This window comes from Lemur catta, chromosome 18 (assembly GCF_020740605.2).
Source record: "Lemur catta isolate mLemCat1 chromosome 18, mLemCat1.pri, whole genome shotgun sequence".
Taxonomy (NCBI): domain Eukaryota; kingdom Metazoa; phylum Chordata; class Mammalia; order Primates; family Lemuridae; genus Lemur; species Lemur catta.
Window position 1 is genome coordinate 38,862,070 of NC_059145.1, and position 27,917 is coordinate 38,889,986.

Sequence of the window (27,917 nt, forward strand, 5' to 3'; positions counted from 1 at the left end):
GAGCCCCTGTGGAAGGGCCCATATCAGGTCTTGTTGTCTACCCCCACAGGAGTCCAACTGTAGGGAATCGAGAGCTGGGCACACATCCTGAAACTAAACCAGTGCACACTCAGAGCCCAGACACCAGCAAGGATGCTGAAACTGACACCTACGAGTGCGAACCTATTGAGGGATAAAGGTTCTCTTCAAAAAGGTGAAATAATTAAGCCTCACAGGTTATGTCACCACAGATAGTAAAAATCCCTACATATATTTCCTGATCTTTCTTATGTTAGCCTTTGCTGGAATCTTCTGCATATTAGATTATTGTGCCATGCAGGAAGAATTCTGTGCTTGCCTATTTTCAAGCACCCATAATTTTCATATTTCCATTATGATTTCATTTTTCTTCATCTTACTGCAACTTCTTCTTCTTCTTCTTTTTTTTTTTTTTTTTTTTTTTTACTATTACCAAGTATGACCTGGTTATTACCATTCCTGGGAACTTTAGTGGCCATTGTCCTGTTAACATTTGGCCCATGCATTTTAATCTTCTTATTAAGTTTGTGTGTCTTCAAGGCTTCAACAGTTCTATGTGAAGCTTATGCTAGCTCGGGGATTCCACCCCATACCTGAACAAGGTAATACCACCACCCATGGAGCCGCTGGATAAGGCCACAAGTTACTTCCATCTGTAACTTCTAAAAGAGGTCATGGAGCCTGGAGAACATCGTCCCTGTTCAGCTCAAAGCAGCTGCAGAACCTTCAACCCCAAACCGCAAAGATTTTCAGGCTCTATGTCTCTCAGTGGGGAATGTTAAGCAGGGACCAAATAGGCAGGTGGCAGTATAGGCCAGGAGGGTTGTTCTTAGGGGTAGAGAAGGTGGTGGGGAGGAACTGCAGGAAAATGTAGAACACCTGACAAACATGTATATCAATCATCTGGTAATATTCCCCACCCCACCCCCTGTAAGCCCTCCCCCGGACAAGGCCAATAAAAGGAAACCACCTGGGAGTCCTTAACATCTTTCTCCCCTTATGGAGACTGATGGTGTTCCTCTCTCTGGAACATATTTTCACTTTGTATAGGTCCCTTCTTTTCCTCAATAAAAGCTGTTTGTATGGAATTGCTTCCTGTCTGTGGTCACTCTTGTCGCACTGGCCCTGCTTGTGAATTTTCCAAGCAAGGAGCCAAAAAAACAGGACAACAGCCCGCCAAGAGGCTGGACCTGACGTATGATCCAGCAATTCCACTCTTAGAGTATATACCTTAAAGAATTGAAACCAAGGACCCCGAACAGGTATTTGTACGTGAATATTCGTATCAGCATTATTCTCAATAGCCAAAAGATAGAAGGAACACAAGTGTCCATGAATGGATAAACAAAATGTGCTGTATACATACAATGAAATATTATTTAGCCTTAAAAAGGAATAAACTTCTGATACAAAGTACAACACAAATAAACCTCAAAGACATAACTGAAGACACAAAGGGACAAATATTGTATGATTCCACTTATATGAGATAATTAGAGTAGTCAAATTCATAGAGACAGAACGTAGAATGGTGATTACCAGGGATGGAGGAAGGGGAGAATGGAAAGTTATTGCTTAATGGGTACAGAGTTTCAGTTTGGGAAGATGAAAACGTTCCGGAAGTGAATGGTGGTGAAGGTTGCACAACATGAATGTGCTTAATGCTGTTGAACTGTATACTTAAAAATGGTTAAAATGGGGCTGGGCATGGTGGCTCACGCCTATAATCCTAGCACTCTGGGAGGCCAAGGCGGGTGGATCGTTTGAGCTCAGGAGTTCAAGACCAGCCTGAGCAAGAGCAAGACCCCCGTCTCTACTAAAAATGGAAAGAAATTATCTGGACAACTAAAAATATATAGAAAAAATTAGCCAGGCATGGTGGCGCATGCCTGTAGTCCCAGCTACTTGGGAGGCTGAAGCAGTGGGATTGCTTAAGCCCAGGAGTTTGAGGTTGCTGTGAGCTAGGCTGACGCCACGGCACTCACTCTAGCCCGGGCAACAAAGTGAGACTCTGTCTCAAAAAAAAAAAAAAAAGTAAAAATGGTAAATTCCATCTTATATATAATTTACTACAGTAAAAAAAGAATGAAATTCTGATATATGTGACAACATAGATGAACCCTGAAGACATATGCTAAGTGAAATAAGCCAGACACAAATGGGACAATATTCTATGATTCCATCTATATTAGCTACCTAGAATAGGCAAATTCATAGGGAGAGCAGAATAGTAGTTCCCAGAGGTATGGTGGAGGGATGAATGGAGTGTTATTTTATGGGTACAGAGTTTCTAATAGATAGTAACGATGGTTACACAACATTGTGAATGTATTTAATGCCACTGAATTATACACTTAAAGTGTTTAAAATGGTAAATTACATGTTTTGTATATTTTACCACAATTGTTCAATATCCATCTATTCCTATTTTAATGAGAATTTTAAAAATCAGGAATGGATGTTGAATTTCCTAAAATACTTTTTGGTGTCTATGAAAGATAGCATTTTACTTCAAAATCCAGCCCTGCTTTCTGTACCTGGCACATCTGACATACCCAATAAATGTTACTGAATGAAGACAAATGAACAAAAGACCGCCTCTTTTTTTTTTTTTTGAGACAGAGTCTCACTTTGTTGCCCAGGCTAGAGTGAGTGCCATGGCATCAGCCTAGCTCACAGCAACCTCAAACTCCTGGGCTCAAGCGATCCTACTGCCTCAGCCTCCTGAGTAGCTGGGACTACAGGCATGCACCACCATGCCCGGGCTAATATTTTTCTATATATATTTTTAGTTGTCCAGATAATTTTTATTTCTATTTTTTTTTAGTAGAGACGGGGTCTTGCTCAGGCTGGTCTTGAGCTCCTGACCTCGAGCAATCCACCTGCCTCGGCCTCCCAGACGGCTAGGATTACAGGCGTGAGCCACCGCTCCCAGCCAAGACCACCTCTTCATGCTCACTAGAATAGGTGTAATTTTTTTTTAAAACAAGGAAGAAGAGACCTGGCATGGTGGCTCACGCCTGTAATCCTAGCATTCTGGGAGGCTGAGGCGGGAGGATTGCTGGAGGTCAGGAGTTCGAGACCAGCCTGAGCAAGAGCGAGATCCTGTCTCTACTAAAAAATAGAAAGAAATTATCTGGACAACTAAAAATATATAGAAAAAATTAGCTGGGCATGGTGGCGCATGCCTGTAGTCCGAGCTACTTGGGAGGCTGAGGCAGAAGGATCGCTTAAGCCCAGGAGTTTGAGGTTGCTGTGAGCTAGGCTGATGCCATGGCACTCTAGCCTGGGGAACAGAGCAAGACTCTGTCTAAAAAAAAAAACCAAGGAAGAAGTGTTGACAACATTGTGGATAAAGAGGAACTCTTGTACCAATACATTGCTGGTGAGGATGTAAAATGTAGAAAACAGTTTGCTGGTCCCTCTGAAAGTTAAACACAATTACCATATGACCCAGGAACTCGACTTCTAGAGTTTTATCCCCCAAAATTAAAAATAGGTACTCAAGTACTTGTTCAAGAATGATCATAGCATCACTATTCGTAATAGCCAAAGCTGGAAACAACCCATATGTCCATCAACAGATGAATGCATAGCAAACTGTGGTATATAAATACAATGGACTATTATTCAGCCATGAAAAGGAATGAAATACTGATATAGGCTACAACTTCAATGAACCTCAAAACATGTTAAGTGGGCCGGGCACAGTGGCTCACGCCTGTAATCCTAGCACTCTGGGAGGGCAAGGCGGGTGGATCGTTTGAGCTCAGGAGTTCGAGACCAGCCTGAGCAAGAGCGAGACCCCATCGCTACTAAAAATAGAAAGAAATTATATGGACAACTAAAAATATATACAGAAAAAATTAGCCGGGCATGGTGGCACATGCCTGTAGTCCCAGCTACTCAGGAGGCTGAGGCAGGAGGATCGCTTGAGCCCACGAGTTTGAGGTTGCTGTGAACTAGGCTGACGCCACGGCACTCTAGCTTGGGCAACAGAGTGAGACTCTGTCTCAAAAAAAAAAAAAAAGTGTTAAGTGGAAGAAAGTGGACACAAAAGGTCACATTTTGTATGATTCCTTTTATATGAAATATCCAAAATAGAAAGATCCCTAAAGGCAGAAAGCATATTAATGTTTGCCACTGGGGGTGGGGGATGTGTGTTAATTAATATGTTCAGGGTGTTCTTCTGGGGTGATGAAAAATTTAGAAACTAGGGAGAGCTGATGGTTGTACAGCATTGTGGATGCACTCAATGCCACTGAATTGTATACTTTAAAATGATTAATTTTATGTTATATGAATTTCACCTCACTTAACAAAAAAGAACTTAATGACAGCACTTGATTTAGCTATTATGGAGCTTTGTGGGGAGCAGTGGTGCATCTTTCAGAGAACTGGCCCCATGTTCCTAAGAAGGCAAAAGGACACACCTATGAAGGGTATGCAGGACCTCTCTGTATTATTAATACTTTTGCAACCTCAAAATAAAAGTCTAGGCCAGGCGCAGTGACTCACGCCTGTAATCCTAGCACTCTGGGAGGCCGAGGCGGGAGGATCTCTTGAGGTCAGGAGTTCGAGACCAGCCTGAGCAAGAGTGAGACCCCGTCTCTACTAAAAATAGAAAGAAATTTATGGACAGCTAAAAATATATACAGAGAGAAAAAATTAGCCGGGCATGGTGGTGAACGCCTGTAGTCCCAGCTACTCGGGAGGCTGAGGCAGGAGGATTGCTTGAGCCCAGGAGTTTGAGGTTGCTGTGAGCTAGGCTGACGCCGTGGCACTCTAGCCCAGGCAACGAGACTCTGTCTCAAAAAAAAAAAAAAGAATGTCTAAAAGAAAAACAAAGACGTGGTTGTGGCTGCCCCATGCCTCCCACCCTCAGGTCTAACACTCAGAGACCGACCATCTCCTGAGGTTCTGGGACTCAGCCCAGGCAAGAGACCTCAGTTGGCCCACCTAGGGTTGGCATCTGTCCTGGTCTGGAGGCAGGACCAGGAGCTGGCTCAGAATCTGGTTTCACTTTCACTTCTGCTTTCCTGGAAATGACAGAGGAGCCAGGAAGAGAGCTATGACAACACTGTAGCGTCTGTCCTTCACTCCTGTGGTCTTGGTGCCTGTTTGCACTAGCTATAGCTAGGCACTGGCCCCTGCTGTCACCACCTCCCACACACAGACCCTGTCTATGAGCACGGCAGCCTGCTGTTCAGCCCCAGGCTCGAGGGTGGATTTCCTGGAGACTTCCAAGCTAATGGATGAGGAGCTGTACTCGAGACAGCTGTGAGGCCTGAGGTGGGGTGGAGAGTGGGAGGGCCTTGAGGCCTCTGATCTACAACTACCTGCCCTCCTACTTCCCATCGACAGGTATGTGCTGGGCTCACCTGCCATGCAGAGAATTCAGGGAGCCAAGGTCCTGCTGTCAGGCCTGCAGGGCCTGGGGGCTGAGGTGGCCAAGAACTTGGTCCTGATGGGTGTAGGCAGCCTTACTCTGCATGATCCCTACCCCACCTGCTGGTCTGACCTGGCTGCCCAGGTAAGCGCCTGGGGGGCGGGGGTGGTGGTGCTATGGGCTCCCAGACCAGGATGGGAGCAGGGCCCAAGAGGAGTCTCTGCTCAGGCTTTACTGGGTCTCTCCCTAGTTTTTCCTCTCAGAGCAGGACTTGGGAAGGAACAGGGCAGAGGCCTCTCAAGAGTTCTTGGCTCAGCTCAACAGAGATGTCCAGGTCTTTGTGCACACGGGTGACATCACTGAGGACCTGCTGTTGGACTTCCAGGTCAGCCCAGTGCCCTCCTCCAGCCTTCAACAGCAGGGAGGGCCGGGAGGCGGTTCTGGCTCCCCTGCTGATCATGCTGTCCACCCAGGTGGTGGTGCTGACTGCCTCCAGGCTGGAAGAGCAGCTGAAGGTGGGCACCTTCTGCCATAAGCACGGAGTCTGCTTTCTGGTGGCTGACACGTGGGGCCTTGTGGGGTGAGTGAGACTGCTTGCCCAGCCTATCACATTACAGCCAGCAACTGGTCCCAGTGCTGTCCCGAGCTCCAGGCTTGCTCCAATGCCCCTCCATCCCACCTCAGGCCTATCCCAGCATTCCCTTCTGATTCTGGTCCCCAGTCTCACTCTCTGGTTCCTCCATTCCAGCTTCCAGACCTGCTTCAGTAACCCTCTCAAACTCTAGTTTCCCAGCCTCTAGCATTCCTTTGGGCCTGACCTAGTGTCCCCTACCCTTAACCACAACCTGTGAGCCACTTCACCCCACCCCATCCCAGGCAGTTGTTCTGTGACTTTGGTGAGGACTTCACCGTGCAGGACCCCACGGAGGCAGAACCCCTGACAGCTGCCATCCAGCACATCTCCCAGGTGGGTGCTGAGCTGTGGGCACTCACCTGCTGACCAGGGAGGGGCTGCTAGGGCCTGTGGGAGGCAGGTACAGGCACCCCTGAGCCAAGCCACCTCCTACCCAGGGCTCCCCCGGCATTCTCACTCTGAGGAGAGAGGCCAGTGCCCACTGTTTCTGTGATGAGGACTTGGTGACTTTCTCAGGCATCGAGGGCATGGTTGAGCTCAATGGCTGCGCTCCCCGGCCCATCCGCGTGCGCGGTAAGCCAATCCCGTTCTAACTCCAGGCTTGGTGCCCAAGCTCCATGGGAGCCGAAGACAGCCTGGTTTCTGGGGACAGGTTCTCCCTCAACCCTCCTCAGGGTGTGGCAAGGTCTGGGACACTTATGTAAGACAGGACGGTGCGTGGGAACTACTCAGGTTCAGGGGTCATACTGACTAGGCTGGATTTCCCCCAGAGGATGGGTCCCTGGAGATTGGGGACACAACAACATTCTCTCCTTACTTGCGTGGTGGGGCTATCACTGAAGTCAAGAGACCCAGGACTGTGAGACATGTGAGTACAAGTGCATCTGAGGTGGGGGAGCTTGGGCACCCCGAGGGGCCTGCAGTGTTATGGACCTGACGCTGAGCCAGGTGCCCCTGCAGGAGCCCCTGGACACAGCCCTGCTCCAGCCCCGTGTGGTGGCCCAGAGTCCCCAAGAAGTTTACCGTGCCTACTGCCTGCACCAGGCCTTCCGTGCACTACACAAGTTCCAGCACCTCAATGGTCAGCTACCCCAGCCCTGGGATGTTGTGAGTGGCCCGGTCACCCCTACCCCAGCCTCTGTCTTATTGAGGTTTCACTTGCCAGAAGGCAACAATGACCATTCCAGATCCAAGTTTGAATCCCAGAGGCAGTTTCCCCACTCATAAAAAGAAGATGAAAAACACTACCTCTAGACTAGAGGCTGGTTCCATGGAAGAGCCAGGCACACATCATGGGGACCCCTACTACAACCTAACCCCTCAGATGAGGGCTGGAAGCTGCACCCAGGGTGGCAAAGCCTTCAGGGCTGCTGTCTGGGGATGGGCATCCTCTGGTGTGGCACAGGCTGGCAATAGGGCCAGGCCTTCCCACTCAGGCCTCTGCTTCCTCTTCTGTGGAACAGGGTGGACAGCTGCCTGAAGGATTGGAGTGGGGATTGGCACTTAGGCTGGGGCTACTATGCCCACAGTATCCCACTCCACAGGTTGATGCAGAGACAGTGGTAGGGCTGGCCCGGGACCTGGAACCAATGAAGGGGACAGAGGAAGAGCCATTGGAAGAGCCGCTGGATGAGGTCCTAGTGCGGACAGTTGCCCTGAGTAGTGCTGGTGTCTTGAGCCCCATGGCGACCATGCTGGGTGCAGTGGCTGCCCAGGAAGTGTTGAAGGTGGGTACAGGCATAGGCAGGGGTAAGGGACGACTGAGAAGTTATGGGGAGGTCCATGTATGTGCTAGAGGGCGCCCAGCACCAGACAGCCATCCTGGAGGCTTCACCAACCTGGGTGCAACCTCCAGCCGGGATCTGAGAGGGTTAGGAAGTGGCAGGAATCCCCAGCCTGAAGTGCCACCCCTAGGCAATCTCCAGGAAGTTCATGCCCCTGGACCAGTGGCTGTACTTTGATGCCCTCGATTGTCTTCCGGAAGATGGGGAGCTCCTTCACAATCCTGAGGACTGCACCCCGGTGAGAGCCTGGGGAGCCTTGTCCAAAATCAGGGCTAGGGGAGAAACATGAGGAAGGTCCCAAGGTCCTGATGCAGAAAACTCAGTGTAAGGAGATGCAGGCCAGTATTCATCACTGACTCCTGTCTCTGTCCCCTAGAGAGGCTGCCGCTACGATGGGCAAATTGCAGTGTTTGGGGCTAGCTTTCAGGAGAAACTGAGCTGCCAGCATTACCTCCTGGTGAGCTGTGGGGTGAGGTTGGGAGTGCCTTTTGGGGGGGCTGGGCCAGGCCCTCTAAGGCTGCTACTGCCAGCAGGTGGGTGCTGGTGCCATTGGCTGTGAACTGCTCAAAGGCTTTGCCCTAATGGGCCTTGGGGCCGGAGGCAGCGGGGGCTTGACTGTTGCTGACATGGACCATGTAGAGCGCTCCAACCTCAGCCGTCAGTTCCTCTTCAGGCCCCAGGACATTGGTGTGAGTGCCAGCTCCTCCCCACACCCTTGTGTCCCAGACTGTCCTCCCACATAGCCCCCCACCCAACATATTCCTGCCTTCTTCCTAGAGACCCAAGGCAGAGGTGGCTGCAGCAGCTGCTCAGATTCTGAACCCAAACTTAAAGGTAACCCCACTCACCCACCCACTGGATCCCACCACAGAGCACATCTATGGGGACAACTTCTTCTCCCAGGTGGATGGTGTGGCTGCTGCCCTGGATAGTTTCCAGGCCCGTGAGTGCTGGATTTTTGGAGCTCAGCCCCTTGCCCAAGGCTGTGCCAGCTCCACTTCTGACCCTCTGCCCCCTTGCCAGGGCACTATGTAGCTGCTCGCTGTACCCACTATCTGAAGCCACTGCTGGAGGCAGGCATGCAGGGCTCCAAGGGCAGTGCTTCAGTGTTCATGCCACATGTGACTGAGGCCTACAGAGCCCCTGCCTCAGCTGCAGCTTCTGAGGATGCCCCGTATCCTGTCTGCACTGTGCGGCACTTTCCCAGCACAGTCGAGCATACCCTGCAGGTGGGAAGCACCCTGAAGACCCCCACCCCATGTAGCTTAGCCCTCAGCTGCAGATCTGTTCCCCACCTGACATCTCATCGTTCCTCCCTCCTCCACAGTGGGCTCGGGATGAGTTTGAGGGGCTCTTCCGACGATCTGCAGAGATCATCAACCACTACCAACAGTAAGGCCACCAACAGAGGTAGATGGGAGTCCAGGGGCCCAAGCACGAGAGTCTGTGGGGCTCAGTCTTAAACTTCCTCATCTCTCCGCAGGACATGCACTTCCCTGGCAGACATGGATGGGCCACAGACACTGGCCTTACTGCAGCCAGTGCTGGGGGTCCTGAGAGTTCGTCCACAGAGCTGGCAAGACTGCGTGGTGTGGGCCCTTGGCCACTGGCAACTGTGCTTCCACCATGGCATCAAACAGCTGCTGAGGCGCTTCCCACCTGATAAAGTGGGTGGCCCAGGGTTGGGAGACTGAGGGCTCAGGAGCACCAGGCTGAGCCCAGAGGCCTCTATTTCTTTCCCTAGGTGCTTGAGGATGGAACTCCCTTCTGGCTGGGTCCCAAACAGTGTCCCCAGCCCCTGGAGTTTGACACCAGCCAAGTGAGTGGGGTTACCTAGGGAGCACTAAGATGGAGACGTGGTCCCTCAAAGTAGCTCTCGGCACCTCTGCATTCTGCAGGGATGCGCAAATGCTGAGAGAGAGCCATGCTTCTACACACGTGGGTGTCCACATGTGAGGCAGAGGCAGGCATTCAAACAGATTCACAAATGGGCAGTCGCCCCCCACCCCATGCACCCATACATGCTTACTCGCATCATGCATCTGCTCCTGCTCTTGGTCTGGCTGCAGGACACACACATCCTGTATGTGCTGGCGGCTGCCAACCTGTATGCCCAGATGCATGGCCTGCCTGGCTCACAGGACCGGACTGCACTCAAGGGGCTGCTGAAGCTGCTGCCACAGGCTGATCCCCAGCATCTGGCCCACATCGTCACTGGTAACCTAGAGCTTTGGCTTATGCTGAGTTTGGTGAGACCCCTGGCCCTAGTCCCCCATGCTGCCACTCAAAGGCCGAAGCCTGTCCTATCCTCAGCCTGTGCTGCAGAGGGAAGATAGGGTCTAGGGGACCTACAGCCAATCCACTACCTCTCAGTCCCTCTGACCTTGCTTCTCTCTAGGTTTAGACCCATCCTCTGGTCCCTCAGCAGGCCTTTTCCCTCCTGCCTACCCCAGGTCTCAGTTCTCTTAGCAGATTCTCAGCAAAAGAAACAAATAAATAAAATCCACTGGGCCCTGGGGAGTACCTAGCTACGGCCCCCAGATGAGGACAGAGTCACACAGGTGTGCATGCATTTCGCATGCACACACACACTCACACACATGGGTGAAGGCTGAGACTGCTAGGGAGGAGATTGAAGCATTAATTCAGGGGGCTTCTTGATTTGATTAAGGAGTAGTAAGTGGGCTAGGTGTGGTGGCTCACACCTGTAATCCTAGCACTCTAGAAGGCTGGGGTGGGAGGATCTCTTGAGGTCAGGAGTTCAAGACCAGCCTTAGCAAGAGCAAGACTCTGTCTCTACTAAAAATAGAAAAAACTTAGCTGGGCATGGTGGCACATGCCTATAGTCCCAGCTACTTGGGAGGCTGAGGCAGGAGGATTGCTTGAGCCCAGGACTTTGAGGTTGCAGTGAGCTATGGTAACACCACTTCACTCTAGCTGGGGCAACAGAGCAAGATTCTGTCTCAAAAAAAAAAAAAAGGAGTAGTAAGTGATAGGCTTGACAGAAACCAAGAATAGGTATGAGGCTCCAGGAAGAGTGCAGGAGACAGGGCCAAGGACTGCCCAATGCCCCTTCTCACCTGACAGGCCCTGAGCAGCTGAAGGAACTGGGCGATGTCCTGGAAGTCTGGAACATGGGCTCTCCCCTGAAGCCTCTGATGTTTGAGAAGGTGGGAGCCCAAGTGGGAGTGAGGGGTTGGGCTAGGGAGGTTGTTGGGGAAGGTCAGGAGCTTAGAGGGTAGCTCTGGAGCTCTTTGGCCCAAGTTCTCCATCAGGGACCTGGAAGCAGCTCACCTTCCCCAAACTTCAGCTTCATCATCTGATAAATGGGGAGATGATGGGCACCCACCTCACAGAATTTTGGGAAGGCCTGTGCGGTGGCACACAGTTGGCCATGGTGAGGGACACTGCTGCAGTGTTAACACTACTGTGACTTGAGCCTCATAGGATGATGACAGCAACTTCCATGTGGACTTTGTGGCAGCAGCGTCTAGCCTACGGTCTCAGAACTATGGGATCCCACCAGTCAATCGTGCCCAGGTAACCCTGCCCCTTGGGGCTCAGGTCTAGAGGTGGGGCCAAACCCTCGCCCTAGACCTTGGGCCCAGACCAAAGCTCCTGTCCTTGGCAGTGCAAGCGAATCGTGGGCCAGATTATCCCAGCCATTGCCACCACTACAGCAGCTGTGGCAGGCCTGGTGGGCCTGGAGCTGTATAAGGTGGTGGGGAAGCCACGGCCCCTTGGTGCCTTTCGCCACAGCTATCTGCAACTGGCTGGAAACTACTTCAGCCGCTGGGTGCCTTCAGCCCCAGCCACTCAGACAGTGAGTCTGTGATACCCCACCCCTACTCCCACTAGGCCTGGGTTTCCCCTGCGCCTACCCACATAGGCTCCACTCTAGCTGTGGGCTCTCACTAGGACCCCAACTATGCGGGAGTCCTCAAGACTCTTTCCAGCCCCCTTCCTGCCATGAAGCCAGGCTGGGACCTGTCAGACACAGGAAGCAGCCATCAGCCATCCCCACCCCCCAACGCTTCACAGCCCAGGGTCTGGAGGAGCTGCCTCTTTAACTCATTAGTGGAGCCAGACATCCCCCACAGCCCCCTCCTTCCCAGTCGTACCCCTGAAGAAGAGGTGGTAAGAAGGGGGATTAGGGCCCCAGCCCTAGAAAAAGTCTCGCATCCCCCTGCATGGCATGGGGACCCCAGCCTGCCCCTTCCTAGCTGAGTTAAAGGGCACTAGGCTTGTTACCAGGCGTGTGAGGTCTGCAACCCTGTGTGTGTGGGGGTGTCTATGCATTCATGTCACAGATGTGAGTGCACTGGGGTCTGGGCATCCCTGGTGTGTGGGCATGGAGGCAGCAAGCTTGCACATCTGTATGCCAGATGGGAGTGCAGGGCTCCTCCTCAATGTCGGTATGCATGGATGTGCATGTGGGTACACGTGAGTGTGTTCCTCGGCTTGTGTGCGTGTGTGTTCCTGTGAGTGCAAGGCTGTGAATGCCTCCGGCCGTGTGCCCAAGCTCTGCAATAGTTGGCATTTCCTTGGGGCATAGGGGAGGGGGTGGAGGGAATGCTCTCACTGGGGAGAGGGCAGAGGTCATGGGCCAGCACTGGGCTTTTGTTGAGCAGCCCTGGGTTCTCTCCAGACATAACACACAGAGCCCCTTTGTGAGGCACCCCACCTCTAACTAGCACACAGTCTGCCTTTGTCCAGAGAGTGGAGGGGGAGGGGAAGGAGCCCCCATCTTGCCTCTAGCCTAGTTTCAGCTTGACCTCAGTGTGTTTTCTAAGGGACTGGCAGGGCCCCCTGTCCTGGCCTCTGGATGTCTGACAGTCACTCTTCTGTCCTCAGCTCTAGGCACCAGAACCCCAAGACTTTTGAAATAGGGAAGGAAAGACAAGTTAGGAAGAGGAGGCCTTTATGGGCTGTGACCTTGCTGGGGTCTCTGGGCCAGTAGGGCTCCAGTGGTCACTGTGCCTTTTGCCCCTGTATCCCCATAAGTAGTCCAAGGCCCTGGCGGTACAGGAGGGGGGATAGGATGTGGCCCCCAGCTCCCAGCCTGTATCTGAGAAACAAGCAGTTTTATCAGAGACTGCAGGGGCCCTGCTCCGGCTTCCTCAGGAAGCACCACCCCCTCATCCTTCCCCCAACACAACTGGCCCGTGTGATGGATCGTCTGTTTCCCTGTGCGGGCCCCATAGCCCCATTTCCTGTGCTGGCCCCAGCATGGGCGGGGAGGGGGCTGAGACTCTGGGCCCAGATCCCACCCCCCACCCCCTGGCTCCTGTTTCCTGCCTCTAGTCCAGCTCTTCCCCTAGGAAAGGCTACTAGTAACTGGGATGGGGTTGGGAAGTGTGTAAGAAGTCGCTCACTCCTTCCCATCCCTCACCCCCCAGTTCCATCACCTGAAGTGGACCTGTTGGGACCGTCTGAAGGTTCCTGCTGGGCAGCCTGAGAGGACACTGGAGTCGCTGCTGGCCCATCTCCAGGTGTGCCCTGTCCCTCCCTTGCCCTCAGTCTCAGCCTAGCCTGGCCCAGCTGACATCTGACGTGCCTTTCTCTAGGAGCAACATGGGCTGAGTGTGAGAATGCTGCTGCATGGCCCAGCCCTGCTCTACTCAACAGGATGGTCACCTGAAAAGCAGGCTCAGTACCTGTCTCTCAGGTGAGCCCACACCTGGCTTTAGCCAGGCCCCATGTGTCCCTGGAGATTAGGAATGGGGGACACACAGCCCTTCCTCTTCCCAATCCCATTCTGGGCCCCTCACACCTTCCTGAAGCATTCTTTCACCAAATGGAGCCAGCAAATGGGCTGGGGGCAGGGCGAGGGCTGATAGCCTGAGTAGGGGCCTTCAGGAGCTGCTTGCTTGGCCAGCCCCGCTGCCCCCCCCCCCGCCCCACTGCACAGCCCCCCTTTCGCAGCCCAGTCCCAGGGGACCTATGGCTTCCTGCCTCCTGCTTGCCCAGCCAGCTGCTCCTAAAATAGTTTCAGATGTTTCCTGTCTTGAGCTGCTCCTGCTCTTGGCTTGGGCTCCTGATGGCTGCCAATGCCCGCTAGTCCATGCCAGGCTGCTCTCTGCCTGCCACTACTCACCTGCCCAATCTCCCCTAAACCCCGCCCCCCCACCAGGGTGACAGAACTGGTTAAGCAGGTGACAGGCCGTGTGCCTGAGCCTGGGCTGCGGGTGCTGGTCCTGGAGCTGAGCTGTGAGGGTGAGGAGGAGGACACTGCCTTCCCACCTCTGCACTATGAGCTGTGACAAGGCAGCCCCCTCATCACCTGGCTCGATCGAGCCCTGCATCCCATGCCCTGCATCTTGAGCCCACAGTAGCCACTCAATAAATGCTTATTGAAGGAAAGCATAGTGGAGAGGATGGAACACTGGGTAGTAGTGCACATGGGTGTAACATGGGAATAACAGGGACCCTCGCAGGGAAAGAAAAAGCTCTTTAGAAGATTTGCTTGGCTTGGCTGGGCTTCCGAGGGCTGAGGCTGCCTCCTGGAGCCTCAGAGGTAAGGAGTTAGGGTAGTCTAAAAAAAGCCTTTATTGTCCCAGGATGGAGGGCAGGGTCAGAGGTAGCTGACATCATTGCAGATGATGGGTTGGCGGCTGCGGCAGCTCATGAGGGCTGCAAAGCGTGAGACGTCCCCAGGCAGCTCAGGTTCGGGGCGAGGTGGGCATGATAGCCGCTTTCCTGCCATAGCTGCCCGCCGAGCTCTGGCTAGCCGGCGCCGAAGCTGCTCTGAGAGGCCAAGTAGGAACTGCGGGGGGCGAGCACGGGCACGGTGCCCACCTCCATCGCCCCCTTCACTGGCTGTCTCGGGCAGCTCCATCCAGTTGTGCACCAAGTCAGCAAAGCAGTTGTCCCCCAGCACCAGGGGCTGGCGACTGCGACCCCTATTCAGTAAGGCTGCTGTCCAGTCCTCTGCTTCTAGTCCCTGCCAATGCTCCAGGCAGGCATCTGGGGTGGACTTGGGCCGTGGACGGCGGGCAGGTGGTACGCTGGCTACAGGGGCCCTGCTGGGCAGGGGGAGGCCACTGAATGAGAGGCGCTGGCTATGAGGGGGCCTTGCTGGGGGTGCTGGACACTGGGGTACAGGCAGCTCTTCCTCTCGCCATGTACTGCCTGATACCTCAGAGAAACCAGAGTCCCAGTCCAGGGCATGTTCCCTGGGGCCCCCTAAGGCTGCACCCCTGTCTTCTGTCACCACTGCTTCCTCCTCCTCCTCTTCTTCCTCTTCCACACAGCAGACAGAGTCCTCCTCCAAGGCATCTGAGGCCCTGAGCTGGTGGCTGGGCTGCACACCCGGGCCAGTTTTGGGGGCTGGCTTCAGGGGGCCAGGCATCGGGGGTGAGCCTGTGTCCCGGCCACACAGCTGAGGGGAAGAGAGGGCAGAAGTTGGAGAGATATCACTTGTCACCTCTGCCTGCCTGGCCAGGCCAGCCCTGAGAACAGAGGGTCCAGGAGAGCTTGATAGGCCTATTGGCCTGGGCAGCAAGGCTGCTAGTGAGCACAGGGCCAGCTTGGGGGCGCTGGCACACGTGTGGCTCTCATCCGTCGACCTGGTGGTGGCAGTCCGGCAGGCTGCAGCACGCAGGGCCGGGCAAGTCGGCACCCGCCACCAGGGCGGGCGGGCGGGCAGGGTTGTGGACTTGAATGGGGAAGTAGGTCCTGCCAGGGGTAGAGGGGCATCCCATGTCTCTTGGGGTATTCAGCTCCCCAAATCCCAAAGCGTTTTTCAGAGAAAGACAGAGTGCTTGCTAGGTGAGGGGCAGAGAAGAAGAAAGAACAGGCCAGCCTGAGGTAGGGGGCGTTCACAGCAGCGCCAGCACCTCTTTAGTCCCTTGCCGCTCCATGCCCCGCCCTAAAAGAAGTCCGCACCACTTCCACCGTCCTCCCCCTCCGTCCCAGCAACACAGCCAGCTGGGTGGCTGTTACCCGATAACCAGCGCAGCTCCCAACTATCCGAAACCCGACGCGGGCCATCTGGGCTATCTGCGCCGCGCCACCCCGCCCCCCTCCCGTCTCCGATGGGTGCACTGGGACGACCCCGCACACGTTGGTTGTTCCGGCCGGGCGGCAGCCTGGCATTCCACACGCGTCCTCACGAACCACACCCTCTCCCAAGCCTCACCAGTTCCCAGCGGAGCTGGCTGAGGAAGCTGTCAAGCCGAGCGCTGTGCATGTCCGTGCTGGAGCCCCCACCAGGCCTGCCCGTTCCTCCTGGAACCCGGGCGGGAGCGATGCAGAGGGCCGGGCGGGCCGGCCGGCAGCGCCCTAACTCCCAGCCTTGCTCGTTCGGTGGCTCCTCGCTCTCCGTAGCTGCCGCCGCCGCCACCGCCCCAACATCTGGCAGCCGCGCCCCGCCCCCGGCGCCGCAGCCAATGGGGGAGGGGCGGGGTGAAAGGGCTCCGCCCCTCGGGCCCGCTGCGTGAGTAACCTGGGCGTACCCTCCCCGCTCCACAGCTGCTCTTGCGGGGAGGGGCGGGACTGCAGCTGAAAGCCTGACGGGGTCTCGCCTCCGACCCTCGACGCCTGGGCGGTTGAGCTGACCCTGCATTGCTGCGTGACACAAGGCAGGTCGCTGCCATGCGCTGACCTTATCTTCTCCATTTGCAATGGAATAGCGGTCCCTGCCACCGGGACCCGGTGCTGCGCCCGCATTTGAGCAGAGCGCCCCGGATTGTCCAACCCAGAGATGATGTGGCCGACTCGGGGCCTGACCCACTGAACCTGTTCTTGAGGTTGGCCTCGACAATCCATGGAAGTGGCGGGAGTGGGATTAGGCCCTTCTGAGGATTCGAAGAGCGCGGGACCTTGCGGCAGCGCAGGGGAGGGGCCTCAGCCAAGGCCCAGTCCGCGCTCTCCGGGCCCGAGGCCCGGCTGAACTAGGCGGGACAGCCCTCTAGCGCGGAGCGCTTGGCTAGCCACCGCCTCTCCCCTGCCTGGTACCATGTGCAGACTGAGGATCGCTGCCAGGGTTGGGGGAGGGGGGCGCTCTCTGGCTGGAATGGTCGGAGCCTGTCTCCGGAGGCCTCTGTATGATCTCAGGCTAGGCTCAAGGGTACAGTGTAACTGAAGACAAGAGACATCTCAGCCGACATTTTGGAAAATACCGTGCAATGAGGGCGATGGGCTACCCTGGGGGAGGGGAATCTCAGAGGATGTGACGTCAGGATGCAGTCTGGCTGAGCCATCATGGAGAGGTCAAGAAGATCGACCTAGGTGGAGAAATCAGCCCGTGTAAAGACCCTGAGGGACAAGAGCTGAATAGGGCCAAACATAAAGAAGGCCCAGGCGGCTGTCATTGGTGGTGGTGGAGGGAATGAAGAGGTCAGCAAAACTAGGCTCTAGCAATGCTAGAAAGGAATATGGGGTTTGTTCTTGGTGCCATGAGAAGCAATGGGGGCCTTTGAGCAGGGAGTGAAGAGGGCTGGCCTTTGTTTAGATAATTTCAGCTGCTATGGGAGAAGGACTGTGTATAATAAGAGTGGAGGGTCCTTCCAGGTATGGTGATTCATGCCTGTAATCCCAATGACTGAGGAGGCTGAGGTGGGAGGATTGCTTGAGGCCAGGAGTTCAAGACCAGCCTGAGCAAGAGTGAGACCCTGTCTCTGGAAAAAATAGAAAAATTAGCCAGGTGTGGTGATGCACATCTATAGTCCAAGCTACTTGGGAAGCTGAGGCAGGAGGATTGCAGACTCCTGCCCTCATCCAGGCAAGGGAGGGCAGGGCCTTGGCTGCATAGATGTACCAAATAGGGAAAGAGGGGCATCAAGGGGCATCGAGCATGACTCCTACATTTCCATCCTGAACAAATGACTGGTTGTATGGAATTGCCATAAATTGAACTGGGAAAGACTGGAAAAGAGTGGGTTTGGGGAGGAAAATCAAACAATCATTTGTAGACATGTGACCTTTGAAATGCCTGCTAGACATCCCAGAGGAGAGGCAGGGCCAGCTGCTAGGTGCATGACTCTGGAGTTCAGGAGAGAGATCAGCAGCCTTGGATCTGGGAGGCAAAGCGAATGGATACTATTTAAGGGCATGGACCTGGATGAGATAGGGGGAGATGAGTACAGATAGAGGGGGACAGTAGTCAGGACTGTGCCCTGGAACATTCCAGTGGGTGGAGGTAGAGGTGATGAAGCAGAACCAGAAAGGAGCTGGGAAGGAGCAGCCAGAGAGGTGGGAGAAACATTAGAGTGTGTGGGGACTTGGGAGCCAAGGGGAACAAGCATCAACTGCTGCACGGGTGAGGAGGTGAGGCTGGAGAACAAACCACTGGATTCTGCAATGTGCAGGTCACTCAGGACCCTGACAAGGGCAGTTTTGTATAGAGAGGAGCAAGCCTGACTAGGGTGGGTAGAGAAGAGAATGAGAAGCGAAGAACTGGAGAGAGCAAATGAAGAGAACTTTTTTAAAAAATTGATATACAAATACAATAAATGGACAAATCTCAAAGGTACAGCTCAATAAATGTTAAAATCTGTAGACATTTATGTACCTGCCACCCAGCTCAAGATATAGAACATCCTCAGCCACTCTAAGAAGCCACTCTGTGTCCCCTCCAGTTGGTATCCACAAAGTTTACCACTATTTTATTTCTATCACAGAGGATTCCTTTTGCTTGTTGGACGTAGACAACTTTTGAAATATTTTGTTGAAGGCTGGGCTCATATTTTATAGGCAGATAATGTTCTAGTCAGTGTTGGGGAAGCAGGGCAGCTGGAGTTTAGACTGTGGGGTCGCAGGTCCTGGGCCCAGTTTTCCTGGGTGCTGGGCTTGCTCTGTCTCTAAGGATTGCACTACCAGTTTCCCCAACTGAACCTTGATCCTTCTCCCCTCACATCCCCTTAGGGTTGTGGTAATGAATAGGGACTTTCATTGGGGGCAGTGGAAAGTGGGATTTTTCAGGCCTCTGGAAGCCTGCCAGGGATCTAGAGCTCAGTCACCAGGGATGGGTGGGGCTAGAAGCTGGAGGGCCCAGGAGGCCTGTCTGCCCAGCTGTGTTTGAGCAACTGACCTAGCAACAAGGTACGCCTGAGAAACAGCCTGGCTTCCGGAAGCCTCCTCTGCTGTCTGAATCTTCGGGCAACCATGGTGCTGCTCAGGCTCCTGGTGCTCCTTTTTGCTCTGGTTGTCACTGGTGAGGAGCTGGTGGGTGGGAGAGCCCCGGTTTTCCCTTGGAGTCCTGACCCTTCTCAGATAAGCTACCAAGGAGGGCATGGGGGAGAGGCAGGAAAGCATAAGGGTTCTCAACCATCATTCCTTATCTTGGCTGCTTCCTTGGCCAAGTTCTCACTCCCTGTCTGTGAAATGTTTGATGTGGGGGACAAAGAAAGGCCTTGGCTGCTTGGCCTCAAGATGTGGCCAGGCCCTGTGGTAGAAGGGCTGGACTATGCTAGTATGTCTGGTTCCATGAACATGGGGTGCCTCCAGCTTGATTGTCTGCTCCTCACAGACCTCCACAGCCTGCCCTGGTTTATAAATGTCTCTGAGAGCCAGGGTCCTGGCACCATCCTTCAGTCTTTCTCCTTCAACTGCTCCTCCCACACGCCCACCCTGGAGTTGCTTGATGTGCAGCCAGCTACAACCTTCTTCAACCGACCCAGCTTGGCCAGGTGGCAAGGGATCTATGTGGGCAAGGTAGGGCCATGGATACAGCTGGGGACTGTGGGGCACAAGGGCAGACCCAAAGTTCTCAAAGCCCCACGTGGCACTCACTGCCCACCTACCACAGGTGACCTTGAGCAGCTCCGCTCGGCTGGATGCCTTGACGGTGAACCACTATAAGCTGCAGCTTCGGTTCACATGTGGCAACTATGTGATGGAGGGACCACTCTTTGTGGATGTGCAGCGGGACCCTGGCCATATCCAGTGTGCTGGTCAATTTGCTAGCCAAGGTGAGGCAAGGGTCAGTAGGCAGGGTGTGGGCAGGCATGGCCTGAACAGATCCTCTCTGACCTCCTCTCTGGCCAGCTGGGGAAATGATTCAGGTGCCGGAGACAGTCACACCTGGGGCCCGGCTGTACACTCTGCTGCTCCCAGGCCTAGAATCCCAGGGAGCCCAGGTAAGCCCAGCACATGGGATAGTGGGTGACAAGATGAGGGCAGGGGGCATAGGGAGAGTAAACTCAGTCCCTGCCTGGCCAGGCACAGCCTGCAAAGGGACTCTGCTGCAGAGGCACAGCTAAGCCTTTGCATGATGTGGGTTCTTGGAGACAGCTGCTGAGTGCTGTTCACCCCACAGTTACCATGGCTGTTCCCATAGGGACATCTCATGGGCTGAGTTCTTCTTTCAAGTTCTTCTATGTATTCTGAGTTCTCCAAGACAATTCTGTATCACTTTTGTAATAAAAAATGTAGTTAAAAAACAAAGTAATTGGTTTAAAAGCAGAAAGGATTGAGGATCAGGGCCAGGGGTCAGGGAGGAGGTCAGGGAGCCCAGGCTGGAGTAAGGGTCAGTGGTGGGGCATGGGAGAATTGGGTGTGGGCAGGTGCCTGCTGGGTTGTTGAGGATGTTGACAGGGGTGCTCAGGGCACTGGGGGCTGAATGGGGTCACCAGCATCTCTGTTCTGTCAGATGAGCATTATCAGTGTCCAGGACCCTCCATACTTCCCTGGACCTTTCTCCATCAATGAGCAAGGTTGGCTGCAGGCACCATCCCAGGGCCTCAAAGGCCAAGCTGGAAAGGTGAGTATGACCTGGGACCTGGGGGTATCCATGTATTGGGTAGAGCCACTACCTTCTGGAAATTTGTTTGTTCTTGGCCTCCTTAGTCTCCTTAACTAATGCTACCTTTCCCAGTCCTGTACCTGCTGCACCATGCTGGCTATCCTTCCACCTTGGCCTGATTCTGTGCTAGGCTCTGGAGTTCCAGAAAGATGAGTCCCTGGCTCTGAGAGCTCACAGTCCCGCTAATAGAAAGGAGAGTGTTTAGGGCAATCACACATTAAGAAAATGTTCTGGGTAAAATGGTCCGTGCAGTCTGGAGGAGGTTACAGAAGTTCCCCGTTTAAAATTTCCACTTCTCAGTGACTGTCTCTTAGTAACTCTAAGGTGATAATTGACATTGTGAATGACTCAGATATAATTCTTTCTTGGGCCGTTTGCATCCTAATAGAAGAATTTATGGCCCAAAGTATAGAGTGTCAGCAGAGTGACAGATCATGGGGAAGAGTGAATGTTGGGGCTCCTTGTAGAGGTCCTGAGGGAGACTACTCATTTGAGGGCAGGACTGGGCACAAAGAGGTGGACACAATTCCCTCTCTGTTCTGTGTGCACCGCAGGTCTTCCAGCTGCAGATCTCAGTGTCCTCTGGACAAGGCCAAAGCTGTCAGGGGATGGTGATGGTGAAGGTTTTGTCTGCTCCCTCTAGCCAGGTCTCCTTCCTGTAAGGCACAGTGGGGGAGGCAGGGCCTATCCCCAGGGAATCAGGGTGCTGGCTGCTGTAGCATCATCCTGGAAGGACCCTGTGGACTCCAGTGGGGAAAGCAGGAGCATGCAGTAGCCAGTACCCCCTTTTTGGTCCAGGGAGCAGGCCCAGAATATCACCATCCCCGAGAACCTGGTCCCTGGGAGTGAGGTGGTTCAGGTCCACGCCCGGGGCTCTGACTTGCGCTATGAAATCCTCTCCCCGATGCCCAGCCCATTCTTCGCCATTGGACAGGGTGAGGGGTGTAGGGGAAGGGGAGGTACCAGAAGCCTAGATGCCTCTGTGGCTGGTCCAGAGGTGCCCTGTACCACCTCCTTGCCTTTCTGTTTTGAGACCTGGTTGTGGAGGAGAACGGGGATTCTTCTGCCAGAGGATCTGGAGGGTGGGTGGCTGGGTGGGAGCGGGAATGAGCTTGGAGTGGGGCAAAACTCTGCATCCCCTACCCTCCCACCCTGTCCAGCAGATGGCGTGGTCCGGAGCATCGCGCCACTGGAGTTGGCTCGCGCAGCAGGCACGGCGGTCACCAGGCTGCAGGTGAAGGCCTTTGAGCGGCTCCGGCCATGGGCCATTGCCAAGCTCGACCTTACGGTAAACGTGCAGTTGGTCAACCAGTGGCCCCCGCGCTGCCTCCCAGCGCTCCTGATGTGAGTACACGTGAGCCTTACCTGGGCTGCTGCGGGGAGAGCCACAGCTCATGGCTGGGCCAGACTCCTGCCTTGTCCCCTGCCCTCCACTCCCAGGTCTCAAATCCCTGAGACTGTCCCTATGGGTACTGTGCTACACACCCTCACTTGCACTGATCCGGACTCTGCTGGCGCCACCTTCGACTACCAGCTGTTGTTCGGCAGCCCTCCTAACCCCAACAGCCTCTGCCTTCATGACAGAGTCCTTGAGGTACCCAGCCCCTGCTCCCAGACCCATTTGCAGGGCGTTTGCAGGAAGGGGTGGGTGGTCCAAGGGCCTGCAGCTGAGATCATGGGGGTGGGAGTAGGGGTGGGGGTATGGCTGTTGAGCCAACCTGCTTTGCAGTCCAGAAAACAAAGGATCAAGGTGGGCTATCTCTAAATGGCCTGGCCTGAGGTAGCCCAGTGTGGCTCCAGGCTCTCGTAGGCCTTGGCTAGGCCTCACTCTCTGGCCCCTCTGGATAGGTGAATGCCACACTGGACTGTGACACTCCTGGAGCCTGCTTCCAGTATGCGGCCTCCATCTTGGTGCTTGATGGTGGTCAGCCCCAGATGACCAGTGAGTGACTATACCCAATCCTGAACACTGAGGACAGGGCTGTTCTGTCCTCCTCATTCCCATCCTCAGGACACGGTCATCTCTCCTCCATCAGAATCCAGTAGGGCAGGGTTGTCTCCATTTCAGCCCCCTAGGGTATCTCTCTTATACCACCAGCAGGGGAGGGCTATTGCCCTCCCTCTAGACCCTCTCCCTCCTCAGACCCCCAGGGCAGGGCCATGTTTCCCTCCCCCAGACCTCCAGGTCAGGGCTAGGCACCCCAGGCCAGCTCCCTGACTGCCAAATGGGCTCCAGCTGAGGTGCCAGTACTGGTGATGGTGACACCCGTCAATGAGTTCTCCCCAGTGTGTGCCCCACGCACGTTCCGGGTTCGGGAGGACGCAGAGCCCCACACCATAGGCTCTGTGGTGGGCACGGATATGGATTACCCGCATGACAGCGTTGAGTACTACACCTCTGGTTGGCCTGCCATCTTTGCTGTGGACCGTCTCAGTGGTACTTCCACTCCAGGGCTGGGATGGATGGGTGGAGCTGGAGTTGGCTCTGCAGGCTGAGACTGTGGCCACCCCCTCTAGGGGAGGTTCATCTCCTGGGGCCTTTGGACTATGAGCAGCAGAGGCTGTACAGGCTCACTGTCCTGCTGATTGACCATGGCCAAGACTGGGACCCCACCTGTCACCGCTCAGGTTCCTGTACCATTACAATTGAGGTTGAGGTAATTGAGCCCCACGGCCTTGGAAATGGCTGGAACAAGATATTAATCACCTTTTCCCCTTCTTGCATTCCACTTTTCTACTCTGTGCCTCAGTTTCTTCCATTAGTTGGCTGGAGGGGAGTAGGGTCTCATTGTGGAAAGCTCTGGAGCCTGTTGCCTGATGCCTCAGCTCTGGCTGTGGTGGGAGGAAGCTGAGGGGCTGGCCTGGAGTTTTGGGGAGTGGGTTGCACCCATTCCTAACCTGGCTGCCTTTTCACAGGATGTGAATGACTATGCCCCCGAATGTGAGCCCTCATTTCAGGAACTCACCATCTACACTTCTCTGGGCCGTAGCATGGAAGTGACCAAGGTGTCATGCCGGATCCCCCAGGAGCCACAGCGCCTGGCCTTCTCCTATAACATCGTGGGAGGTGGGGGCTGTGGGGGTTACGGGGGCCTCCAGGTTGCAGGGTAAGTGCCAACCCAAGGCCATCAATGGTCCCCACCTCCTGCCACTCTGCTTTCAGGGAATAGCCAGAGCCGATTCAGCCTGCAAGGGGCCATCCTGGTGCACAATGACCCGGCGCTGGGGCCCCCCTGGCCAGAGCAGCCCCGTACCTACGAACTATTGATTTGTGTCGCCGATGCAGGCCCCTCCATCTCCCACCTCAGCACCACAGCCACCATCATTGTGCATCTAGTTCCCTGGAAGGCCAGCACAGTGGCCACCAGCACCCACAGAGCCACAGTGAGGGGGCTCCTCAGGCCGTTGGGGATGGGAAGAGAGGAACTTGGAGGGTGAGGAGACCCAGTTTTTCAGAGGAACAATGCAGGAAGACATTTTAAAGGAAACTGTTGAGTGCAAAGAGGCTGGCAGTATAGAAGAGCAAATCTGGGGTGTGGGATGGCCCAGCCTATGGAGGGGTTTGAAGGCTGGGTGGTCAGGGCATTTTGGCAGGGCAGTGGTAAGGCTGTGCCTTTCATTTCAGGTGCCCTCGATGATACCCCTGCTTGTGACAGATGTGGAAGCTTTCTGGCAGCCAGAGCCCTGGTTTGTGGTGGTGCTGACAGCTACTGGTACCCTTCTCCTCTTGGCTGTGGGCTGGCTCCTCTGCAAACTCCTCCAGGGGTACGGTTGCTATTCCTGTGCTCCGTGCCTGCCCTCAGCCCACATATGGACCCCAGCTGTGATAAGTGGTTTCACCCAAGATTTGATGACAATGCCTAAGTTGATGGGCAAACTGATATTGAGGAAGGCTGCTCTCCTTCATGATGTCTTCGGATTAGAATCAGAGAGACACTGGGAGGAAGCAATCTCTATCATTAGCAGAGCCCAGTCTTGGAATGGGATGGGTGTGGATAAGCTCCGGGCTTGAAACACTGAGTCAGTCATGCTTTGAGCATTTACCCCTATTCCTGACACCTGCCCTCTACTGGAAACCTGCCCTGCCTCTACAGACTCTGAGATCCTTGGGAGCATGGGATTGAGCCCAGGGGAAGTGGGTATAACAATCTGGGTATTGCATACACACATTGACTTTTCCCAATATAAAGGGATAGATGAGTGGTGCTGGTTCCTGGAGCCAGTAGGCCTTCTGCCCTAAGTGCTTGGTTCCTTCTCCTGGCATTTTAGGTTGGCCCAGCTGCTGCAGGAACCAAGCAAACCAGCCCAGGCTCTGCTGCTAAACAGGTGAGTCTCCCTTTGCATATCTCTGTGCCTAGGTGCCCATCTCTTAAACTCAGGCTACGGCCCAGAGCCTGATCCTGTATTCCTGCTGCCACTTTGCCATAGCATTCAGGGAACCGAGGGACCGATTGAAGGGTTTGTGGAGGCACCAAGGATGGAGATGTCCCAGGCACCCAGCAGCATCATAAGCCTGGTATGTCAACTCACTCTCCCGAGTAGTGGGCAGTGAGGCTGCTCCAGAGTACTCCCCTGCCCCTACCAAGCCTGCCCCCTTCCCTGTGAATGGCTACCCCTGTGGGAGTGACCACACCACCACCATCAGGATGGAGGAGGCAGGTGGGCTCCTGGCCCCTCCAGGGGCAGGCCTCCGTCTGCTCCCGTGTGGGCAGGGTTCAACTCATTGTACCTCTCATTTTTTCCCTCAGCAGCATTTTGATGGCAGAGCACAGGACTCCCGTGAGTCCCCCTCATCCTAAACTATTCTTTTCCTGGCCCCTCACCCCATCTCAGTTATCTCTTCTTCTCCTGACCCCAACTCAGTATCTCCTCCTACTACCAGGCATCCACTGTCCATTTACTTTTTCCCTGAATTGGCTCTGCTCCCACCCCTACTCACCCTTCAGGCAACCTTTGTCAAACACCTGCGAGGCCTGGAGATGACTCATATCTGGTCTGGTCCCTACCCACAGGGGGAGGGTTGGTGGTGAGAGGAGAGGCCCCCAGATAGTCCAGTGTCACCAGTGAATTATGGTAGAGTGATCTGGCACTGGGCTTAGGAAAGCTGTTGTCCAGTTTTGGAGACTCAAGGAGGCTTCCTGAGCATCTGAATCAGACTTCAGAGAATTTGCTGAGGGAGGGAGGGAGGGAGGGAGGGCACAGGTTGGATCCCAGCAGTGGGCATCACACCTAGAGTCCTGGAATGTCTTCCCTTACCCTTAGGGGAGGGAGGCAGTTCTGCTGGGGCCAGCAGCGCCTTCTCTCTCTCCTGCTCATCTGGGCTCAGGTACAGGCAGAGACTACCTATTCAACACGCGCACAGGAACCCGGCGCTGGCTCTAAGGCCAAGCAGCTGCCTCTCTCTGTGTGGAATTTCTTTTTCACATGATCAGGGACTGTGTTTTCAAGTTGATTCGATAATAAAAAAAATACGAACAGAAAAGTCACAGCCTTGTAAACTTTGTGTGGGAGAAACTCTGAGATCTGTGTTTCCTTGTTCTCACTTGGAGAATGTCCTACCTTGTGAGAACACTCTAGAGTGTAGGTAATTTTTTTTTTCTTTAGAGACAGGTCTCACTATTTCGCCCAGGCTGGAGTGCAGTGGCTAGTCACAGGTGCGATTCATGCCCAGCTTTATTTTCTATTTTTCTTTTAAGAAGGCATTAAATAATGCTCTGACAGCGATTGACACTTTGCAGGAGTAAAAGGATGTTATCTTTGTTGATGACTGTGGGAGCCTCCAGTCAGTAAGTCCCTTAGAGTCTACCTGCTTCCTTTTCCTACAGAGAGGATACCGATGCTTTTTGAGGGCCCCACAAAACTTTGGGGGCAGTTTGCCAACTGTATGTGGAGGTTTTCTTGGGAAGGATTGGGAGCTTTGGCAATGGGGTGATGGGTGGTGCATACTTGAGAACCCTGTGGCATGGCTGGTCCTAGAGAGATTAACAGAAGCCCCTTCTGTTAATCACCTGAGGCAGTGTTGCCTTTTCTTCCTAATCTGTTTCCTCTGCCCTCAGCTCTCCCTAGTGCTGAGTTGAGCAGTTGGCCTGTAGCCAGGTGGCCTACAGCAACCTGCAGGAGGGCAGGTCTTGCTGGGTACAATGCTGGCCCACTCCCCACATCCAGCCTGGCATCAGGTCTCAGGCTACTGCCAGCTCTCCAAGAGGACCAGCTGTCTGGGTGGAAGGAGGCTACCCTTACTGTGGGATTCTTAGGCTATCTCAATCTTTCCCCCTCTGGTAAGTCTGTGGGCCTGGACCCTCTTAGAGCACTGGAGGACCTCCCTTCCTGAGCCAGGTATGGTACCCCAGGCCCAGGAAGAAGCTAAATGTCTTCGGAGGGAATAACACCCTTTATGGGGCTCCCACCAAAGTGGGAGTGTTAGAGCAGGCCTCAGGGACAGCAATCTGGGAGGAGGTTGCAACAGGAAATGGCTATAGGCAGGTTTTTCCTATGTACTTACCCTGCTGTAAGGGCTCCTTAAATCTTCATCTCTGAGAAGAGTGACTTTTATCCTCATTTTACAGATGGGACAATCAAAGCTCAGAGAGGTTAAGGCTCAAGTTGGGGCATCTGGGTGTAGTCCCAGGCCATATGACTTCATCTGGTATCCTATGTGGGGAACAAGGTCTGACCATCTTCCTGGGACCATAGTCCACCTGAGAGGCAAGTCATGACAGTCCAAGGCAAAAGATGCTGTTATAGGAACTCAAGACAAGATGTTCTAGGGCAGAAAAGAAGGAGTGCCTGCTGTGTGTCAGGGCTTGTGCTGGGTACTGAACTTCAGGCAAGACAAGCGTGGGCAACGGGCCAGAGGCTGCTGGGGCAGCACAGAAGGCTGCACCTTGAGACTAGTGAGAGGCAAAGCTAGGGAAGCCACTGGGAAGAGGCTCTGTATGCTCTGGAACCAGTAGGAGGTGCAAGACCCTGCCCTTCCACTTCCAGAAGTGGCGTGACCTTGGCTTGGCCTCCCCTCTCTGCGCCTCAGTTTCCTCACCAGAGTGAACAGGGGACAACACCCCTCTCCTTCCCAGGGTGGGTGACAAGCAAATAGCACACTGCTGACATTTCTTAAGTGTGCACGAGTGTATGACAAGAAGCTGCGGGCTACACACCCAAGCCATTCAAGCAACGAGGCCAAGGACGACCCGGCCTCGCAGTCGCCAGCGAAAACGCCGCCAGCAACTCCAAGAACGGTGCGCATGCGCTAACCCGTGCCGTCACAGTCAGGTGCCCCAGGCGTTCGGCACGGGCTCTGAGAGGCAGACTCTGACCGACAGGACGGCTGACCTGTCGTCGGAAAGCACT

The 27,917-nt window shown here is 54.4% G+C and overlaps 3 protein-coding genes across 7 annotated transcripts; 2 read left to right on the forward strand and 1 right to left on the reverse strand.

Annotated features, from left to right (window-relative positions):
* Positions 1 to 5,063: 5,063 nt before the first annotated feature.
* On the forward strand, positions 5,064 to 14,188 carry UBA7 (ubiquitin like modifier activating enzyme 7). Of its 3 annotated transcripts, none has more exons than XM_045530204.1 (24): positions 5,064 to 5,298; positions 5,383 to 5,551; positions 5,658 to 5,792; positions 5,881 to 5,987; positions 6,284 to 6,374; positions 6,479 to 6,614; positions 6,812 to 6,909; positions 7,002 to 7,148; positions 7,586 to 7,768; positions 7,956 to 8,063; positions 8,202 to 8,282; positions 8,359 to 8,514; positions 8,603 to 8,768; positions 8,849 to 9,054; positions 9,153 to 9,217; positions 9,309 to 9,492; positions 9,570 to 9,644; positions 9,895 to 10,042; positions 10,913 to 10,995; positions 11,273 to 11,365; positions 11,457 to 11,648; positions 13,225 to 13,317; positions 13,393 to 13,493; positions 13,959 to 14,188. In XM_045530204.1, the coding sequence occupies exons 1-24, from the start codon at positions 5,204 to 5,206 to the stop codon at positions 14,086 to 14,088; spliced, it is 3,042 nt and encodes a 1,013-aa protein (XP_045386160.1). In that variant the 5' UTR covers positions 5,064 to 5,203; the 3' UTR covers positions 14,089 to 14,188. The 3 variants fall into 3 exon arrangements, with proteins under 3 accessions (XP_045386160.1, XP_045386161.1, XP_045386162.1); XM_045530205.1 differs by having other exon boundaries at positions 6,884 to 6,909; XM_045530206.1 differs by lacking the exon at positions 11,457 to 11,648.
* A 168-nt stretch (positions 14,189 to 14,356) lies between these two features.
* INKA1 (inka box actin regulator 1) lies at positions 14,357 to 16,191 on the reverse strand. Of its 2 annotated transcripts, none has more exons than XM_045530209.1 (2): positions 15,966 to 16,191; positions 14,357 to 15,206 (listed from the first exon to the last, which is right to left on the reverse strand). In XM_045530209.1, exons 1-2 carry the CDS (start codon positions 16,014 to 16,016, stop codon positions 14,400 to 14,402), a joined length of 858 nt encoding a protein of 285 aa, XP_045386165.1. In that variant the 5' UTR covers positions 16,017 to 16,191; the 3' UTR covers positions 14,357 to 14,399. The 2 variants fall into 2 exon arrangements, with proteins under 2 accessions (XP_045386165.1, XP_045386166.1); XM_045530210.1 differs by having other exon boundaries at positions 14,357 to 15,591; positions 15,966 to 16,017.
* A 2,566-nt stretch (positions 16,192 to 18,757) lies between these two features.
* CDHR4 (cadherin related family member 4) lies at positions 18,758 to 26,046 on the forward strand. Of its 2 annotated transcripts, XM_045530208.1 has the most exons (19): positions 18,760 to 18,980; positions 19,296 to 19,480; positions 19,575 to 19,737; positions 19,814 to 19,905; positions 20,418 to 20,528; positions 21,125 to 21,228; positions 21,369 to 21,505; positions 21,731 to 21,914; positions 22,011 to 22,164; positions 22,419 to 22,512; positions 22,807 to 23,007; positions 23,088 to 23,227; positions 23,487 to 23,637; positions 23,734 to 23,954; positions 24,196 to 24,335; positions 24,840 to 24,896; positions 24,999 to 25,086; positions 25,322 to 25,349; positions 25,897 to 26,046. In XM_045530208.1, exons 1-19 carry the CDS (start codon positions 18,932 to 18,934, stop codon positions 25,950 to 25,952), a joined length of 2,355 nt encoding a protein of 784 aa, XP_045386164.1. In that variant the 5' UTR covers positions 18,760 to 18,931; the 3' UTR covers positions 25,953 to 26,046. The 2 variants fall into 2 exon arrangements, with proteins under 2 accessions (XP_045386163.1, XP_045386164.1); XM_045530207.1 differs by having other exon boundaries at positions 18,758 to 18,980; positions 21,369 to 21,914; positions 25,319 to 25,349.
* The last annotated feature ends 1,871 nt before the right edge of the window (positions 26,047 to 27,917 follow it).